At 41.0% G+C, this 16,756-nt stretch overlaps 2 protein-coding genes across 2 annotated transcripts; one reads left to right on the top strand and one right to left on the bottom strand.

Annotated features, from left to right (window-relative positions):
- Positions 1–1,354: 1,354 nt before the first annotated feature.
- On the bottom strand, positions 1,355–7,550 carry LOC308382783 (dynein regulatory complex protein 11; the record flags this gene model as incomplete). The annotated part of the gene is made up of 19 exons (XM_080860307.1): positions 1,355–1,471; positions 1,673–1,911; positions 1,995–2,172; positions 2,256–2,342; positions 2,501–2,700; positions 3,017–3,124; positions 3,234–3,316; positions 3,483–3,544; positions 3,677–3,763; positions 3,951–4,057; positions 4,184–4,259; positions 4,389–4,499; positions 4,752–4,836; positions 5,146–5,351; positions 5,994–6,065; positions 6,179–6,370; positions 6,490–6,609; positions 6,837–7,164; positions 7,540–7,550. 19 exons carry the CDS (start codon positions 7,548–7,550, stop codon positions 1,355–1,357), a joined length of 2,469 nt encoding a protein of 822 aa, XP_080716433.1.
- Positions 7,551–9,672: 2,122 nt separating this feature from the next.
- Positions 9,673–16,542, top strand: alkal1 (ALK and LTK ligand 1; the record flags this gene model as incomplete). The annotated part of the gene is made up of 5 exons (XM_080832349.1): positions 9,673–9,940; positions 12,338–12,391; positions 13,029–13,112; positions 15,178–15,251; positions 16,459–16,542. The coding sequence occupies 4 exons, from the start codon at positions 9,673–9,675 to the stop codon at positions 15,240–15,242; spliced, it is 471 nt and encodes a 156-aa protein (XP_080688475.1). The 3' UTR covers positions 15,243–15,251; positions 16,459–16,542.
- Positions 16,543–16,756: the final 214 nt, after the last annotated feature.

Genomic DNA, 16,756 nt, shown 5'->3' with positions numbered 1-16,756 from the left:
ATGAGATATGAGAAAACTGCACTTTTTTCAGACCTGAATTCCCATGGCACTAACATACTTAAATAACACCAGAAGCATACTTCAAAGACAGTGATACCACTGCCCTTGACCTGCTTTTGACATGGGGAAAAAGAGGAAACAGCTGACATCCTGTGTCATTTTCTAAAAATCTTTTAAAACACCCTCAAAAGGGCCACATGAAGCTGTTGTGTGATGAGAAACAGGGTCCCTCCACGTCACGCGGTTCACAGTCCATGAAATACTTGTGTTTACCGCGGACTTCTCATGCAACAACTGAGGCACTGCTGATCCCAGATAATCTCCTAAAGCCCAGTCTGGGGGACGTCTCAGTTTCATCCCAGACCAATGACAGCAGTGCGGGTACAACTTGGCCTGTGAAATCCCCCCTCCAATAGTTGCCCTTGACAAAACTGTCTTCACACCTCTATGTATGGCCTTAAACTAACAACTGGGATCTGTGGGTGGGATTGCTGTTATGGTAACGCCAATGAAGTTAACCTGACGATGCAACTTGTTTTTTTTTACTGGCCACATATTTGAGTAACAATGATAATAATGATAATGAGTAAAAGGGCGAGAAAATATGTTTTGTATTGTACAAACTGTTCTGTATCTAAGTGAAGCACCCTGTGGCCCAGTGCAGCCTGTGCAACATCAACACACCCAATGTTTTTGAGAAGAGGCAGATTTATTCATGAGAGCAATTCATCTCCAAAGCCACCCTGTGGGACATGGACTAAACGCATCTTAAAAGAGGAGAATCTTTTACAGACAAACAACGTAACTTAAAAAACAGCTGGTCAGCAACCACACAGGACTGCAATACCCACATATACAGTATTTACCATATATCACATATTCAATACATGTTTATATTTGTCAGTTCAGACAACACATTGGAGATGAAGTATTCGCTCCACAAATGTCTTTTGACATTTCATGACGATTCATGATGATTTCATGACGTGCAGACAACATGATGACAGCATCAGGTGAGCCAAGTGACCTTGTTCACAGGAGAGTTTGCACCCTCACATATATATACAGGGCAGTCACTCTCTTTAAATAAGGGCTGTGGCGCAGATCCATTAATAGACTTCAATTACTTTGCTGGCTTTAGTCGCTCAGCAAAAGGTGGCTTATTATCAGTGTGGAAATTCCCTGCTTCAAAGTATGGACCCTGCGGTCAGCAGTAGCTTCAGATTCAGACATGATTATTAAAAATAATTTATGAAGTCAACAAAGCTTTTGCAAAAAGAATAAAGGTGTGTTTATTCCTCCCCTGATGTCTTAATTGCGCTGGGTCAGTGAGATGGTGAAGGTGTGGGTTGGGCTACTTTTTCTTCTTCTTGGCATCTTTGCCTCCCTTGGACGGCGTCTCTTCCTCTCCCTCTTTTCCAGAGGCTGCCTTGGCTCGCTTCTTACCCAGGGGAGTCTTAGCATACCAAGCCTGTGAGGTCACAATGAAATGCATGTTTGCAGAGAAAGAAAAATGAGCCCGGTGACAGCGTTCTTCTTCATACAACTAATAACACTGGATAGTTTAGGCCTCTTTTTAAACACATGCCTGACTGTAGCAGCCTTGTTCTTCATACATCTAATACAACCGGATAGTTAAGGTCTTTTTTTAAACACATGCATGTGTCTTTACTTTCAGGGCCTCCTCCTCGTCCTGGAAAACGGGGTCGATCTTGGCGAGTGGGGCAATGAACTCGGCGGCTGTCAGGGGCTTCTTGGCCAGCTGCTGGACACGGCGCTCCGTCAGAATGCTCTGCACCACCTTCACCATGTGACCCTGCGTATACCCGTCTGAGATCTTCGCCAGGGTGCTAAGGTCCATGGCACTGGTCACCTGGCCACCATGATTCTGAATGAACTGTCGCCATATCACTAAGAAATTGGTCTGAGCTGTTAGCGTCTGATTTGATAGTATAGTATATAAATATTGGCTACTGAAAACTTTAGCCTCTTACCATATCTGGATGCATAGTCTGGACGCGGAATGAGAATGATCTTGCTGTAGACCTTACAGAGGGCTTTGATGTCAGCATTGAATGGCTCTCGAGTCGTCCCAATGATAAGGACTCGGTCTTCACCTTTAATGGTTTTGAGGATCTTTGGCAAATCCTTCTTTAAACGCTTGGGATCGAACTAAAAGAATGAATGTATGAATGAATGAACTTTTTCTCTGAGCTCAGCAAATCATTTTCACTTGCTAAACCTACACAGATTACCTCTTTTTCCTCCTTTGGTACTTTCTTATAAAACATCTTTTCAGCGTCTCCTATCCATATAACTGAGGGCTGCAATGCTCGTGCCACCTACAATATAAGTTGGAGAGATTTCATAACTGAACAAGGAGCACATACTTAGACCCCCAAATTTTTTTAAACAGTACAACTACGTCAACATGAATTCCTGTAGTACACATTTCTCAAACATAAATGAACGCTAATGTCTTTCCATTCCAAACTTTCACCTTAAACACCATATGAAGCATCATCTGCAGGCCACTCTTGCCAGGGTATTTTCCAACCAGGTTCATAGGTGAGAGGTCCAACAGGTTGGCACCAGTCTCTTGGCATATGGCATGGACCAACATCTTCTTGCCAACACCTGTAGGTCCTGCAAGAAGCATGGCCTTGATCAGGGGCGCCTTCTCATGCACTTCATGAGAGCCTGTAAAACATGAGATAGATATGCATCATTGTACCCAGATTTGAAGGATTTGATAACCTCTGTGTTAAAGGGGCAATTAGCCACTGCGGCTTAAAGGGAAAGAAACATTTTGAAATACATTCCAGGCAAAAGGAGATACTTTTACAAGTTGACGTTGCAGAGGTTGGTTCATACCAGCAATTACTAGTCAGAAATGTTACCTATTATGATTTTTCTTTTCTGTAGTAGGCAATGGTGTCTACCACACTTTTACATCATACTAAACCATCAAAAACAATAACACATAACTGTCAATCGACGGCACGAGTAGACATACCCAGTGGTAGTACACCATAGAGGGCCATGAGCTGTCGCACATCTGACAGGGATGGCATGGGCTCGATGTCAGAATGCCTTAGTGTCGTTCCAAGGTAACTATAGTCTCCTGTGCACGAGCGTCGAAAAAAAAAATACAAGGAACAGGTTGACTGCTAAAATAAAGTGGAGGTGCAGAATTTATTGTGAGGATGATGGCGATAACATTATTATCGTACCTAAATATTTGTCAAGTTTGACATCATCTGCACGCTTCAGAAGTCCTTGCTCCACTAGCTCCTGGAACAAGGACTCCATAGCCCTAATCAAAACACATTTTAAACAGGAGCTTCAAGAAGAATTACTGTCAAAGAGGACAAATTGCACAAAAGAATAACATATGTGGTTTGATTTTATAATCTTCAGTTTAACAACAAGACTGAGAAGATTATTATCTTTTCACCAAGAGAGGAAAAAACTAGGCATACCTATCTGCTGTCAAGTCCTTGTCTTTCTTTTTCTTCTTGGCGCTTTTTGCCCCTTTCTTTTTCTGTGTAAAAAATGTTATATGGCCTCTGATGCACACACCCAGGTACACAAACACACACGAGTAGATGCAGTTGCTGCAGGTGTAGCATTGTTGCAACCTGACACAGAGATCAGGCTCTTCACAGGCTCATACCTTGGCGTTTCCCTTGGCCTTGCCGCCTTTATCTTTATCCACGGCCAACTTCCAATTAGCCAGCTCCTGCCTCATCAGCTCATCCACCTGAGTGAGCAACAGAGAGAGGGTCCGTTACGCGGCGGCCAGACACAAGGATAAGAGGCCTTTGCTCTCATAAGCTCAGCCAAGCCTGAGCCCTTTCTCTTGGTATAAGTGTATCTGTCTTGGCGCCCAGGCGTTATTGGTGGTGACGCACGACAGAGGAAGAAGAGCGATGGGAGTCGATCCTCACCTGCAGTCGGATCTCTGCCTCCACCTCCATCCTCTTCTTCTCCTTGATCAGCTCCACCTCATGCCTCTGATTGAAGTTTTTGCACTCGTCGCGATTCTGCCACACGTCTGGGAACGAGCAAGAGACGCAGGCTCCATTAATATTACACGTCTTGCAATCTAAATCAAACGTCTCTTTTCACTATTTACAAATAGGAGGCTGATTTTTAGGAAGCATTTATTATCCTCAAATACCAATGAAGGTTTTCTGTCCGGCCTCAAGGTCTGCCAAAAAATTAGACGGCAGCATCTTCAACCCAGGCTCTTCCTCCTATAATTGGACGCAGGCAGTTAAAGTTACTCATTGCAAGAGGCCAGTCCTCTGAAACCACTTGCATGCTGGCTTTCAGCGCTAACTTTAATCCCCACTCATTCATACAGCCTCGGAGTGCATATCCACCTCTTCGCCGCCTTTTCCCTTATCTTTCTTCCCTTTATCCTTCTTCTCATCCTTTCCCTTGGGCTTCTTGTTGGCATCCTCTTCCTCCTTTGCTGCCAGCTCCTCCATTAACTTAAACAAGGGCAGATGATTTATTATAAGCCAACATGCACAACCACCCATTTGTAACAGAGCAACAGCGTGAGGGCAGTTAACATGATTCAGGGGTCCTGCTCTGTAGGGGGGAAAGAAACCGCCCAGTGTTTTCACCTGTATGTATTTATATCTTCAGTTTTAGAACACATTCCACCCCACATTAAGTAAATCACCATTGTATTTTAGAGTACACCAAACCACTATAAAAATGACAAAGCATAGTCAAACCTGCTGTGGAGTTTTTTCAGTAAAAATAAGAGCTGAACCTCCATCTTCCTCCTCTGGGTAGTCAGGAAAGGTTCCTGTAGCATCGCTGCAACATAAGAGTTACAGTTACAGTTCTTTCTGAAAGTGATCTTTACATTGACGTTTATTTAGATAGATAGATCCATACTTTATTAATCCAGAGGGAAATTTAGGAATTTATTGAACACAATTTAATTTAGAGTAAATAAGAGAGTTGCTGAATTATATATTGTATCAGCAAATTACCACACTGGGGATCAAATCCAATTTTAAAGTTAAAGGCAGCTTTCCAGGAGAGCAAAGGGTACAGAATGTCTCTAAACAGTGTTTGACAGATTAATAAATCCAGAATCCTCTATGCTCCTCAATTTCTCACTGGCATTCAATGAACCACTGGCGGATCTGGTCCTTCATGGTCTCCTTGATGTCTGGCCCCTCCAGGTCTCTGATTTTGTCTGTTATGGTGGTGATGGCCTTCTGGTAGTCCTCCTCATATTCACTCTGCTTCTGCCGCCGCCGGGCCTTGTTGCCATGAACCGTGGCAGCGTAGCAACGTGGCTGGTGAGTCTGTGAGTCCATGACCTACAGAGACAAAGTTCAAAGAGAAGCAGAGAGACCAAGATGAATTCCATTGGAATCCAGTGGCATGGGGGACATGATTGTAATGTTTAACAGCCCAGGCTGTTTGCCAGGGTATTGTTTCGATCAATACCTTTGTATTGGTTACTTGTCAATAAGTTACTCTGGCCCTCAAGGATTTCAATCATGCATGCCTGCATTCCTCCAAAGGGAGTGCACAGCTTGGGTTGCAAATTAATGGACAAAAATGTTGAGCTGAAATTCAAACAAGATGCTTTCTAAAAGAAAGAGTAGAGCTCCATCTACTGGCAGCATTGAGCACAAACTGAGAAAAGAGTGTTTGTATGGCACCTTTGACTGCTGGTCAGTCTCTCCTTGTGGTTGATGATGAATGAGGCTTAGACTAAAGTAAGAAAATACCCAAGCCTGTGCCTCCAGTGTCATTTGATTGAAATTAAATTAAAGAAATAACTGTGGCGAGAGCCAGAGTTTCACCAAGTGTAAGTAAGTATTAGCAATTTGTACTAGCATCTCATTTGCCTGTGTCATCTGTCAAGGGTATACAGGCCCCCGCTGACTGATCACAGGTAATATCCATGATTTGTTAATATAAAGGTTGCCTACATTCTAATCAGCAAAACTCACCATGCCCAAAAATATCATCTCCTCTTCACGTTCCCTCTTGGTTTTCTTCCTTTGCGCAAAACCTTTCCACACCTATGGGAAATGGATCTACATTAAAGCATATTTCCAAACAGCTTTACAGGGCAGTTACTTTTTTTGCTTTCAAATTGGTATTATGAGTGTTGCAATAAGTATACCGTACATGCCTTCTGAATCCGAACCACCGCCTGTTCAATGGCATCTGTGCCCAGGTCCCGGTCCTTGGCCCTCCTCTGTCTCTCCTCGTCGCGCTGGATCTCTCTCATGAATTTAGCGCGCAGTCGGCCCTGCCTGGCTCTCTCAGCCACCTGGATGACCTTAATGGCTTCCTCAATATTCAGTTTATGGTCTCCTGCAGGCTAGAGAGAAAAGCAGCGAAAGGCTTCAGGATATAGGCTAGACATTTTCCTCAATTGTATAGAAGGGTCACTCTTAAAGTTTATTACGAGGAATGGGGTATGAAATACATTAAACTCACTTTAGGTTGGTTCACCACTCCCATTAAGTCAAGGATGTTCGAGAGCATCAAAGCTCTATCCTGCAGTACTTTATTCCTTTCACTTTTGAAATATCTTGGAATGGGAATCTCAATGGCCTCCTGAAAATGATAACAATTACATCAGTGTAGTAGTATGAAAAATCGCATAATGTGTGCCAGATCAAACTGACTTTAAATAATGCCATGACATCACTAGACATCTATCCTATCTTAACGATAGTAACATGCTGGAGCGTCAATAGTAATGATCAAGTCTTTTGGAAACCTTTTTATGTTGCATTTGTCCTATTCACAATCACTGAACTGAAAGCGTTGAATATACTCACAGGTGTCAGTTTTAAGTCTTGAATAACATCATCCATGTAGTGATACTCAGAAAACTCTTTCTCCACCATCTCATTTTTGAGTTCCACCACCCGACCCATTACGCTGTCAAGCACTGTTCGAATAACGCGTCTTTTCTGAGGGTGTATGGTCTGGTCATACGTCTCTTCCAGGTGTCTAAAAATTTGAACATAACGTACATACAGAGTAGCCAGACGCTGGAAGAAGACCACTTTGTCTTTCTCCGGACGTGCTGGTTGCGCAGGGAGCTCCTGAATTAGAAGGCTATTCAGCTCAATCTGGGCATCAGCCCAGAGTTTATTGTACGTGCTGGAGGGATAGGTAAGATAAGAGGAATGGGGAATTAACTCAGGAACACCGACATTGCAAACGAGACAGCTACAAGAAATGGTGAAGTTAACGTTAGTTAAGTTTTAGCTCACATGCAGGACATTTAAACTAACACGCTACAGGGTTGACCAAACCGTACACATCGCATGCATAAGTGCTTATATAAAAGCGGCAGAGCACGAGTAAAACCATGCAACAGTTCTAACTATCGAATTTGCGTAGCGTAAACACTCATAATTGCTAACTAAACTAACTAACGCCACATTGACAGCTAGCAATCAGGCTAACAGTGACGTTATCCAATAGCTCTCCATTCCTCATTTAGATCTATGTTTGCTAACTTAACTTACTGACCTGTGAGACATGAAGGGCAGTCTCAACAGCTAATAAAAAACACCTCCAACAGAGCGTTGGCGACTTCCTTTTGATTAAAGGCTGTTTAATGTAAAAACCTGTAAGAAAAACCCCGCTTATATCGTTATCATCAACTGAAGTGAGTAAACTACTCAATCGCGTCTCCAAGGAAACCAGACGCATGGGATTGTGGATCAGGTGTCAGACAGGAATGCGCGTGCACGGCACCGTTCCTGGTAGTTTAGGCTAAATTAATGATAGTAGTTTCATGTCTTTGAGTGTTTGGCATGAGGTTTTCTACACCATAATATCTAAGCAATAACAACAGTTTCATGTTCAAACAATCCAAAATATTACTAATGTATTGCCATGCGTTGGTGGGCAGGTAGATAACACCCAAAACCTTAAGTCTTAACCTTAAGGTAACGTCAGCCAGTTCTAAAAGGTTAGGTCATATAAGTCTTATAAAGAGAGAGGACGAACAATTTAGCCTTAAGGCCTTTGACCCTAAGGGCTTGTGAAAGTAACCCCTAGGTAATTTCACATTTTCATGAATAGACCTAGCGTACTAGAAATCATCTCAACGGTCTAAACACCTGGAAATTGACAGTTTTTCAATAACCTTTAAGAGGAACACGTACATAGGCCTGAATGGAGCTCAAGTGTAGGGTGACTGGCTACATGCAGTGTCACCGCCAGCCCACACATAACTCATCACTCACACACTGAAGGTTCCAATAGCGCTCCAGTCCTGAGCGCACTAGTCCTGGTGAAATGTGACGTACTTTATTGCAAAAGTGCATACATGAAAGATACATATAAAGGTAGCCTATTATAATATAAGGAATGCTGAGGTCTGACTTGCACAATTAAAACAGTGATATAATTGGAAGTCGCACATCCTTCACTAAGGCTAATTCAAGCATTTAGTGAGGAAAGCATAAAAACACAGATTTACTGTAAATGTGATATTCAAACATGCAAACATACCATACCAGTAACCTAGCCCATGCTACACAGTTAGTTATGGTAGCATTAACATATCGTAATTGTTTTGACTACGATATGAGGAAACCGTGTGTTACCATTAAGAAATAAAGACTAGGAAAAGCGCATACCAGTGAAGCAATCGTACATTTCCACAGACCAAGTAGAACCCTCTCCAGGATAGCACATATTCCTGTACTTAGCGCAGTCACAAGACCCGAACATCCATGAACAAAAACATGACACGATGGTAATAGGTCAGCTTGGCTATAAGCCGCTGTGGACGCCGTATACCTCGTAGTCTAGGTCCTTATTTCCCACCTGTCAGCTGGATAGTTAATTTGGGACTATGGATAGCCTACCCAATGTAGCGTTTGCGCTTTAGTATTCTTTATGTCAGAAGTCTTTCAATTGAAATAAATGAAGAAACAAGTGAAGTCACTTTTATGTCTAGTTTCGTGATGACTTTGAACCAAAAGGAGGGGCGACTGTCAGAGGGAGCGAGCCGGGAAAAAATCTGAACGAAAGATGTCTACTTTTGCCACCCACCTGAAATCGATAGTGTTACATTCAAGAACCTCACACTGAACGTATAAAAACGGGACGCATGTGCCCAGAAAAGACACGACTCAAAGGAACCTGTTGCCGACTTTCCATTGGAATAGCTTTTTTGAAGACTCAACAATATTCTGCTGCCATCAAGTACGTACTTAGAGCGCACATAATTCGACAACAGTTAATCGTGTAAATTGTGACTGTAAAGTTATGCTTTTATATACACATATTCCACAACTCTCTCGTAATCACATATTTAGTGTTCATCCGTAGAACAATAGCCTAAATCAAGACTTTAACTAATATAGCCACTCCTTTGGTTTGCTTGGATAACACAATGCGCAATAGTCGTTTGTCTTGTAAGGAAAATGTTAACACAGACGTGTTTGGACCTTACAATTACTCCCAACCTGGAATTGCTTGCTGAATAAGTCTGTCTTATGTGTTTTAATGCTCTTGTCAACAAACATTAGTTTGATTTTAAAATGACAGTTAATCGGTCTCACTTTTCTTTCAAGTTTTTAGCCTACTCATACAATTAGACTTTGCGAAAGGTTCCCTAATCTCTTGTGTTTGATAGGCTGGAAAGCCATGCAGGCTGAGAAGAAATGGCACATACTTTTGAGTATAATCATTATGCTCATTACTTCAAGCAATTGCATGGACAGCAAGGAGGCGAAGCTGAAAGAGAGACGAACACTGTTGGAATTATTCTTACAAGTGATTGGCGACAACCAACGGGACAAGCTTGTCAACAGGCGCATCACCAGTGGCCTATTCTCTGTATCTCAAGACTTGAAATTTTCCTCGCGTGAAAAATCCTCACACTTACCTAAGCAAGACAGAAGCAAACCAATAGGTAAGCTAGCGATGTAATGGTTCGTGGCATGTTCAAAAATTCCTTGTAGGATTGTGGTAGACTTACTAAGCTGCAGCCAACGGCCCTGAGGAAAGACACTGAGACATTGTTGATTTTGACACATTAAGGTTTTAAAATTCAATTTTACTGTGGTGCACTTTTAGAAATACCTGTAATTTTGTCTCCTTCATTCAGATGTAGGCTTTGTCATGCCTGTTTATGGTATTGTATGTGTCCGGTTAACATAAGATCATAGGCTAATTTGTGATTCTGTGTGTGTGTGTGTGTGTGTGTGTGTGTGTGTGTGTGTGTGTGTGTTCGTGATTTACAATCATATATACACCACATTTCAACATGTCATCTTTTGATTTTTAACTAGTTGAGAATCAGACCAAGATCCCCCGCTCTATCACTCCTGGACCACACATATGACATTACCTTAATCACACATCTAAGGAGAGCTCTTTTAAGTTGGTTTTACATAAAGCATCATATGACCTGATCTGTGAACGGTCTCCTTTGGAATTCTGGATTGGAAAATGCACTACATTCCACAGCTGTGGGGACGTTTCATGCTTTTTTACAGTGTATTGCACAATTGTATCCTTAGTCAACAGCACTAAAGATTTCTTTATGCATCCAAGAAGTGTATTTCCTAAACCAAAAAGCTACTGTATAAGCAGTTTTCTCATATGAACTTTGGAAAATCAGGCCCAAACATTCTCTTGAGTTGGCAATGGCAATACTCCATTTGGTTCACTGTGCAGACACATGGACGACACAGGAAGCATAGACATAAGTAGATGAAAACTGCTTGGTCCAATGGGAGTACATTGCACTTTAAAATTGTATGTCATAAAAGCAATTTGAGGTCCAAATTGCTCAGTGAAGTGGAACTGCAGGGTCCACCATTTTGAAAACTGATTTTGTTGTGGTTCTTTGTGAGAATACATTGGTTTGTTACCCTGTTGAGTCCATATTTTCTACAGGATGTGAGGCAATCAGTGGGGTATTCAACAGGGTTGACTTAGATAAAGAGGAATATGGTGTAGGTTATTCTCTGGGTTTGGCATGTGAGCTTGTATCACTGTTGCCAGACATGCTCATTTGTCAGTGTGATTTCCATAGTTTGTAGTGATGTCATATAGACTACAGCAATTATGGTATCATCCCACCATACCAAACCTCAACAGGCTTCTGTCATTGACACACCCTTCATGGGATGTGTGATAGCTTTTGGCCTACTGGAAATGTGTCGACATATTTTATTTGCCAGGAAAATTGTTATTAATGCTACAGAACATGCCTGACCGCTAGGTCTTGTTTCCAAGGGATGTTGGTAGATGTAGTTCTTTCTGCATTGATTTGGCTAATACAACTCTATGGCGTATCCCCACATGGGCTTCATAAGTATCCCCACATGGTCTTGTTCGCGGAAATGCTGATTTGATTGGACAAAAAATGCCAAACAAGCAGAGAATTGTATGAAAACTTTAGGCAATGGGCTCTGTATGGACATTATAATTGAATGACAGTATACAGCACATATATTCCTGGATATGGAATGCTTTTCCTTATCCTGATCAATAGAGGAAATTACAAACTGTACTGTAACTTTCCTTAAGCCAGGTTTACAGTTCAACTCATCTAGGCATCTACGAATCGCTCTAACATTAGTCTTACTGTAGGTGCTGGGACAGGCTTTACCTATGATGCTGGCATATTGAGTCATAATCGGCAGGCTGACTATAAACTGATTTGTGTTCGTCAGACATGCCTCTGCGGTATACTTTGTGTGTAATGACACAGATTAACACAGATTCATACATCATATATGGAACCTGTTGGCTGGCCCTCTGTTGAGGAGCTAAATTTAGCTGCTGCATGGAATTATGTCTATGACACTGATAAGCATTACAATATGGTAAGCATTAATCTCCTTACTGTGTTAGCTCAAACACATCTGACAACCATTTGCACAGCCTGGGCGGACAGTGAATTGGGGTCATCTTGGCGGCAGATTGCAAGTAATTATGGAAGACCTCATACATACATATTTTGTGTGTTTGAAAGGGAAGTGCATTTACAATTGTGGAATGACAGATTTGACGTGTTAATACTGAGTTTGTAGAACTGGTGGCCCACCCCACTGTCATCGTACTCATTATACCATTATAATGTTTGAAATCACACAAATGATAATATTTACATACATCCCTGACTGAAAATATCTGTATTGCCCAAATGTGATACTTGCCGGATACTTGATGCGTACCTGATATAGTGTAAATGACTTCCCAGGGACCATAATTGATATGCCATATTATCTGCTTAATTTGCTTATTTTTCCATGCGTTAGGAGTGCAATGATAACGGTGCTGAACTTCTCTTTTCTAGAGGTTGTCCCAAGAGACACAAGCCTGAAAGACAGGTTCATAAATCATTTTACAGGTAAGCAAAGGCTTCCAAATAAGTACAGTAGTATAACTTTAGTGTCCCCACCCCAAGCTAAACAAGGCACAGTGTAAACACTGGGAACAAGCACCCTAAAAGCTAGCTGTCGTTAAGACATTTCCTCTGCAAACATGCGCAGGGCACATGCTCCAAAGCATCCTGGCAAGTGCAGTAAAAGGTCTTTAAGGTCCCTTATGGAGCTGAAATACTTTACTTCTAGGTAAGAAAAGTACATCTAAGCCTCTTATTTGTCTCAGGATCTGTGTGTAAAACCAGAGCAGGCAACAGGAATGGGTGTGAAAATCCATTCTCCGGGTGCAGTGAGCGCTTTACAGAAATCATTAAGTCCCTTGGCCTCTTGTGATGTCATGCATTTGTACCCTTTTGTTTCTGGGTCTAAGAACATGCTTATTACCCAATTTAATCCTAGTACCTTAAGAATATACTTACATTCTTCTTTTATTAAAGCTGCTTGTGATTTGGAAATACAAAACATATACCTTAAAAATGTCTAGTATTTTTCAGGATCATGAGAAAAAGTCTCAATAACCAGAGCAAATTGTGTACCTGTCTGTGATAAAGCAAATGGGAATGTCTGGAGTTTTAATCCTGATTAGAGTTTCTTTTTTCCAAGCAGGACCAGTGAAGTTCTCATCAGAGTGCAGAACACATTTTCAGAGACTTTATTATAATACAAGGGATTGCTCAAGACCAGTATGTAAGTACCCCACAACAGAGACACATTTTCATCCAAGTCATGCTATACAAACAGTCTTCGATGTTCCCCCATAAATTTACGTTTTATTGGAACAATATCAGTTGGAATCAGCCACAAAGTCAACATGGAATTTCAGTTGATTGATTATTCGGTATCATCATGGAATGTTTATGAAGCAGATTAAGACTGAGTTTACCAAAAGCCGAATACCATTAAAAAGGCTGTGTGAGCCTGCAGCGGGGGAAAAGGCCAGATGTCTGTGAGGAGAACGGTAAAGAATTTCCTCATAGATCATTAGGGATTCTCACAATCACGCGGGTGCCAGCGTACTCTATAAGGTGTGATAAATAGCGTTCGCATTTAGAGAAAGTGTCTTGAGTAAATGAGTGACCTTGAAATGAAATAATTTCACTACCGCAGGGCAAAACTTCTGAAATCTCTTAAAAAATAAACAAATGGTACTTACGTATTAATTTATATAATGCATAGATGTGATAGTTTTTTCACTAAATTGGTACTATATACACCATATCAATCCCTGAGACTGAAAAGGCCAAAGTGTGATAAGAACCTTTCATTGCTTGTCATTAAAAAGCCATGTCATGATTTACCTAAATGTGACCTCTTAAATCCACTCTGTAATCAGTCTGCACTGTAAGCAACTACTCCAGACGCTAAATGTGTCAGGGGTGCCTTAAGCACCTCCTGGATTGTGGATTATTTTCTTTAATAATCTGCTAGGCCTCAGTCACCACGAAGGGTTTTAGATTATTCTATATCTAGTGCTATAATACTAATAATAAAAATAAACTTTATTTATAAAGCACCTTTCATGCAAAAAAAATGCAGCTCAGAGTGCTACATAACGTGCATCGGAAATGGTTTTCATAGTAGTTATTAATGTCTGTTCAGGGTCTGTTCTTGCAGTCTGTCCCTCGTAAAAACATACATGTATTCAACTTTTCCATTGGCGTAGTGTACAGAGAAGAAGAACGTAAATAGATATCTTGTTTTTCTTGTATTTCACTATTGCACCGTGCCACATCATTAGCCTTGCCTGTGGGTCAGGTTTGCAGGACTGCTTTACTGACAACGACTAACTCCTGAATTTTGGATTTGGTGTGGATCAGTCAGTTCTGGTCTCCGTCATATTGGGGTCAGGCATGGAGTCAGCTTCTTGATTAGTCACATCAGAGATCCACCCAGTATGCCTGACCCTTGCTGTTTACTGGCCACAGGGGTGCTGTCAGACATCGCTGGACGTTGTTGATAGGCATCTGTTGCAAACTTCGTCTTTGGTCTGAACTTAACCCTCTTCCCATGTATGTTTGCACTTTTGGATTGAGCCCTCTGAAAATCTCAAAATGATCAGAGACAAAGTTGTTTCCAAGTTCTCCATTTCTGCATGTCATGGGAGTATTATGACTGCCAGAGGTCTTGAAAAAACAGGCACCTGGAGCACCAATTATATGTAAATGTATAAAATTACTAGAACAAGAATTTGGAGATTGTAAGCATTTTAAATCTCCTTTAGCTTTAAAACAGGTTTAGATAGCATGCCACTCCATACCAAAAAGGCTCAATAGCTAAGGAACAGTTTCAGGACTGCTCATTGTATGGTGCTGAAAGCCATTGGCAACAGGATTGGCATACTACCCTTGAGAGAAAAAGTAGGATGACGACATTTCTTGGACAGACTGTAAGATATTAACAGAGAAAATTATGGGTGGGGCAAATTTGTTTTGTATCTGGGTCAAACTTTTGTGTTTCACCAAGCATGATGAAGCGTTATGAATGTCCATGCGCCAAGAATCGCACCTTATTCAACAAATCCTGCATGGCACACTGCCCTCCCTTCTCAGTTACGGAATACATTGTCTAGCCACCCAACGTGTTCTAACAGTCTCCCCTGTTAGGGAGACTGGGAACTGACAGAACAGACTCAAGATGTTATTGGTTGTTTGGCATGCTGTGAATTCAGAGATGGACTGATGCTGCAGAAAAATAATGGAAATGGGTGATGGGAACTAACTCATTATTTTTTTTATTGTTTTTACTTCCACAGACTACAAAAGATGTGCAAGATTGCTAACACGGCTGGCATTGAGTCCGCTCTGTACACAGTCGTAAATGTTGCATGTAAGTACCAGAAAGACTCTCTACGTGGCATTTGAGTTATTTAATGCTCTATGTCCATGATTACACTTAAAACGGATCAGTAAAAAGGCAGAATCCAGATCATGGAACTTAGAACTCTTTGCACTTGAGAACATTGGGCATAGAGCTCCAATCCCAGCTGTTCTTGTCCAGATGATAATCGATTTAATCATACAGTTCATCACCTACCTTAAAATGATGCAGCTTTCTAGAGATAGGCTACTTATCGAAGAAGGCACAAGATCACAAGTTAGCAGATAACCAATACTTAGGGATTGTTTCTATTGTTACATCTGTGAGTCATTATCACAAATTTGGTGGAACCTTACAAGGAGTCATTGAATTACATGTAATATCGCTTTAATAAAATCCACATGCTTACTGTGTGTCTGGGTTGCTATTTTAGCTTAGGGCTGATCCAGCATGAAAGAGTCAGAGTTAGTATTAGGGTTAGGGTTAGTATTAGATACAAAGACTGATACAATGCCTTGTTAGAAATAAACCACCCTGTTTTTTAACATGAGCATGTCCTTTCTTTTTTTAACTGAAAACCAACCCTTTGCCAGAGCACATGATAGCAGATCAGAATAGCAAATGAGTGTTATGATATGGCAAAGTAAGATCGGATCCATGTAGTTTAGTTAGACCCTATTTCAAGACAGGCAAAGAAGTGGAGCAGAGGGTTCCATTAACCAGGCATGCTTCCAGTGTAGCAGCACTTGAACATTACCGCTAATAAGCTCTTTATTACTTATACTCGTAAAGATAGGCATTTGATTGACTTTGGAGGTGCAAGTGCATAACACCAATTTAGATGATTACTTGCGACCCTTAGAGCTAGCGCCAGTCCCTTCCCCATGTAAAGAGCTGATTACTGTGGAAGAGTGAGTTGGGAAGTTAAGAGTGGTGATCTGACGGCATGCCGTTCTCTGTCATAGCCATCGCAAAGGTCACTGCAGCAAGTTCATTTCTATTTTATGAAACTAGTCCAAAGTTCAAATCATCACTTACTATTGTCATTAAAGAATAATGACCTTCATGTTTAAGATGTTTAGTATGAGGGTGTACATTTCCACAACAGAATTTCTCAGTTTTTTTGCTATTTCTTATTGTCATGGAAACCTAAACTGTTGTGAGTTGCTTTGAGCTATGAGATCTTGTCATGTTTGTGTTTGTGCCCTTACTTTAGGTTCAAGACTGATGGAAGAAGGGACTGGTTTTTCTCCAAGGAAGTGCCTTCAGATGCCAACACTTAATTGTTGTCATATCTGCATTCAAATTGTATTAGTTTTTTATTGTTGTTATATTTTATTTTTACTGTCATGATTGGTGTTAATATTCAAATGCTTTTAAAATATAGTTTTATTGAGCACTTTTGCTTTTTTTATATCATGGATCGAAAACAATATTAATTTAACATTCAGTCAACTATTTATTGAAATGTTATGTAAATAGTAGTTAATGATTATGACAGAAATATACTATTT

Source organism: Sprattus sprattus, assembly GCF_963457725.1.
Source record: "Sprattus sprattus genome assembly, chromosome: 2".
NCBI lineage: Eukaryota > Metazoa > Chordata > Actinopteri > Clupeiformes > Clupeidae > Sprattus > Sprattus sprattus.
The sequence above is the reverse complement of the archived record's forward strand: the minus strand, read 5'-3'. Positions and strand labels throughout refer to the sequence as shown.